Source organism: Camelina sativa, chromosome 19 (genome assembly GCF_000633955.1).
Source record: "Camelina sativa cultivar DH55 chromosome 19, Cs, whole genome shotgun sequence".
Lineage (NCBI taxonomy): Eukaryota > Viridiplantae > Streptophyta > Magnoliopsida > Brassicales > Brassicaceae > Camelina > Camelina sativa.
Window position 1 is genome coordinate 15687635 of NC_025703.1, and position 2047 is coordinate 15689681.

The window sequence follows — 2047 nt, forward strand, 5'->3', positions numbered from 1 at the left end:
AAATTAAGATAAATAATACACCTCATTTTTATACTAAGATTTTAAAAAGTCTAGAGAGACATCCTTTAGTCGATTATATCAAAATAAGAAGACATGTTTATAAATAAAAGTGATGTATATATATATATATATATGTATATATATATTTTTGTCTACATTTATAATGTGTGATTGATTGCGTTGGAGTAATAGTCAAATCAATCTTTGTTAGTATTTTGCTAACATTGAGATTGTGGTGTTTTTTATTTATATCATTAGTCTTGAGTTATGAGATCGATTAATAACTTTAAAATTTCCAAAGAAGAAGTATAACGTAATTGGAAAAAAATTATATTAAATTATCATTGTCTAAAATAAATTATTAAGCTATTTTAAAATAATAAACTATTGTTACTTTTGTTTATTTAGACGTTTAAAAATAATGGCAAAACAGTTTCTAAAATTCTAATCATCAGTTTTTCTCTGTAACTTCTCAGTCTAAGAAACAAAAAGGAAATAATGATATAGGGATTAAATCGTAATTAAAGTTAGCTATCCATATTTCTTTATTTCCATATTAACGAATAGGAAATCAGACAACGGCTATAATTAGTCACTAATCACAGTAATTAAACCAACTAAACTCAAACGAAAGACACAAAAACCCTAACTTTAATGTAAGCAGTATTATATAAGGCAAGAGAGGCTCTCTCATTATCATTCTCTGTCAGTTTCTAGTCTCTCTCCAATTTCCTTTTGCCTCGCGTCTTTCAGAAGAACTTTTTTTGTTCCTTTTGTAAAAAATTTCAGAAGAACTTGAGTCTCCGGTACGATCAGAATGAGAAGTATGTATCACGACGATGTTCATCCCACGACTTCAGGGAAGAAGATGTGGTCGAATTTTTGTACGCTGGTGGATGCGGCAGTTATGTTATCTGAAGAAGAAAGCCTTGAGAGAATCTTTGGTCTCTTTCCGAGAAAAACAAGGTCGTCTGTGGTGAAGAGAAGATACCAACAACAAATTCTAAATAGAGCTTCTACGGCTTCAACGCTCATCGATCTTAATGAGTTCCCTATTGAATATGAGACCGAAGACTCGCAAAACCAACTCCCATGGCTCTCTTCTTCATGTGTCACCGCCGCTGATTCCGAGACGAAAACCCTACGAAACCCTAGTTCTGAACTCTTACTCTTGGCTTGCTACAAAACGGCTGAGTCCGAGAAGACGGAGATGATCAAAGACTCACTAAACCCTAATTCCCCATGTTCTGATCTGTCTTTGTGCTTAGTACCGGGGAGCACAAGCCGCAAGAGACGTGCCGTGGAAGAGAGAAAGCGTACTGGTGGATACAAGAAAGCAAAGGTTGCTCCTTTATCACCGACGGCGAGAGACATGCCTGAGTGGCTTGTCAAGGCTATGAGAGATATGAACGGAGCCAGAGACGCTAAACTGATCTTTGAGAAGACTCTGTTCGTGACTGATGTAAACCCAACACAGAACCGTCTCTCAATGCCTTACAACAACTTACACCGAAACGACTTCTTGACGCCTGTGGAGTCGAGAATCATAGACGAAGACATCAACCACAATAAGAAGATTGGAGTGGGAGCGATTCTCGTGGATCAGTGGTCTAAAAAGTGGGGTGTGATGCTGAAGAGATGGGAGATGAAGAAAGATTCTGGTAAAGAAAGCTGGAATTACAATTTGATTTGTGGGTGGAACGACATCGTTGAGGCTAACGGATTGAAAGAGGGAGACAACATCAGTCTTTGGTCGTTCAGGTGCTGTGGAATCCTCTGTTTTGCCATGGAACAGAGTAGCTCTTCCCTTGCTCTCTGTCTCTGCTAAGTGTCTTGTGTCTGAGTTGAGACTATAACTCGCACAGAGATCTGATTTCAAGAAATTCTGGAGGTTTAGTAATCTCTTAGAACTAGGGTGTTACAGTAACACTGTTACTAGGGTTGTGATCTTATTTGTAACTATTGATTACTTGTTCCTTCTATTGTATCAGATTATGAACTTAGAAATTTGACATGAATCTGGTTATTTGTTTGGTCTTACTTTAGT

The 2047-nt window shown here is 36.9% G+C and overlaps 1 protein-coding gene across 1 annotated transcript; it reads left to right on the forward strand.

Annotated features, from left to right (window-relative positions):
• On the forward strand, positions 818–1836 carry LOC104766455 (B3 domain-containing protein At5g24050-like). The gene has a single exon (XM_010490344.1). It carries the CDS (start codon positions 818–820, stop codon positions 1826–1828), a length of 1011 nt encoding a protein of 336 aa, XP_010488646.1. The 3' UTR covers positions 1829–1836.